Source organism: Nothoprocta perdicaria, unplaced genomic scaffold, assembly GCF_003342845.1.
Source record: "Nothoprocta perdicaria isolate Ctin4 unplaced genomic scaffold, notPer1 scaffold_686, whole genome shotgun sequence".
NCBI lineage: Eukaryota > Metazoa > Chordata > Aves > Tinamiformes > Tinamidae > Nothoprocta > Nothoprocta perdicaria.
Window position 1 is genome coordinate 1 of NW_020455961.1, and position 1,131 is coordinate 1,131.

A 1,131-nucleotide genomic window follows, 5' to 3' on the forward strand; every position below is an offset into this window, starting at 1 on the left:
GCTCCAGCGTGAGCACAGGGAACATGGCAATGTCCCCACGTCCCCCCACGCCCCCCACGCCCCCCACGCCCCCCCACTGACCCGGCTCGAAGGAGTGCTCCAGCGTGAGCACCAGCCCGCAGCTCTCGGCGTCGCGGCCCTCGGCGCCCTGCGATGCGGGGCGGGGGGCGTTACGGACCCCCCAGCACACGCAGGGACATCCGGACACAAGGCAGGGGCCCAGGCGTCCGGGACACCCCCCCCTCAGCCCTGGGGAGCCGGTATCCCACCCGGCCCCGCCCCCAATGCATATTCATTGATCCTGCCCCACCCCTCATGCATATGCACCAGGCACCTGCATTAGAGCAGTGCTCTCCCTGCTACATGCATATTCATGAGCATGATCCTGGCCCCACCCTGCATGCCAATGTGCCAGCAGCTGACCTCTATGCTCTCATGAATATTCATGAGCAAGACAAGCCATTACCATGTGCCCTGCTTGGCCTTCTCATTAATATTAAAATGCCTTAGGACAATTATGCAACCTCATGAGTAGTAATAATGCCATGGAAGCTTGTTGATCCTCATGAATATTGATGAGGAAGCACAGTATAGCCCCACCCCCTCACAGCATCAGCCACCACCCCCTCATTAATATTAACAATGCACATCAATGACCACACTCCCTCATCGATATTAAATAACTGCTAGAATCGCTCCCTCATGAATATTAATGAAAGCCGACAGGCCCCACCCCCACACTAGCACGGCCACTGCCCGCCCTCTTCATTAATATTAACGAGGATCACGTGCCCACATCACACTGAATATTAAGTGGCTGGGCCACAAACCCCGCCCCCTCATTAATATCAACGACCTGCCGCCGGCAAGCCCCACCCCCCACGCCAGCGGGGGCGGTGCCCGCCCTCATTAATATCAACGAGGGGCGTGTCCGCGGGGCGCTGCGCGCCAGGCCCCGCCCCCTCATGAATATTAACGGCGCGGTTCAAGGCCTACCCGCTGCCCCCCTCCTCCCAGCCCGTGCGGTTCCCGCGGCGCGGCCGCCCCGCTCCCGCTCCCGCTCCCGCTCCCGCTCCCGCTCCCGCTCCCGCCCTCTCCCGGCGCTCACCCGGGCCGCGAGGCCCCCCCGGC

At 62.2% G+C, this 1,131-nt stretch overlaps 1 protein-coding gene across 1 annotated transcript in view; it reads right to left on the reverse strand.

Moving 5' to 3' along the window:
• Window positions 1-81: 81 nt before the first annotated feature.
• The window catches only part of MYBPC2 (myosin binding protein C, fast type), a gene marked incomplete at both ends in the record, with an annotated part of 24,892 nt that continues 23,842 nt past the window's right edge, over window positions 82-1,131 (reverse strand). Inside the window, one exon of the mRNA XM_026050403.1 lies at window positions 82-148. Within this exon, the coding sequence (XP_025906188.1) occupies window positions 82-148 (67 nt within the window). The remainder of the gene's footprint in view (window positions 149-1,131) is intronic.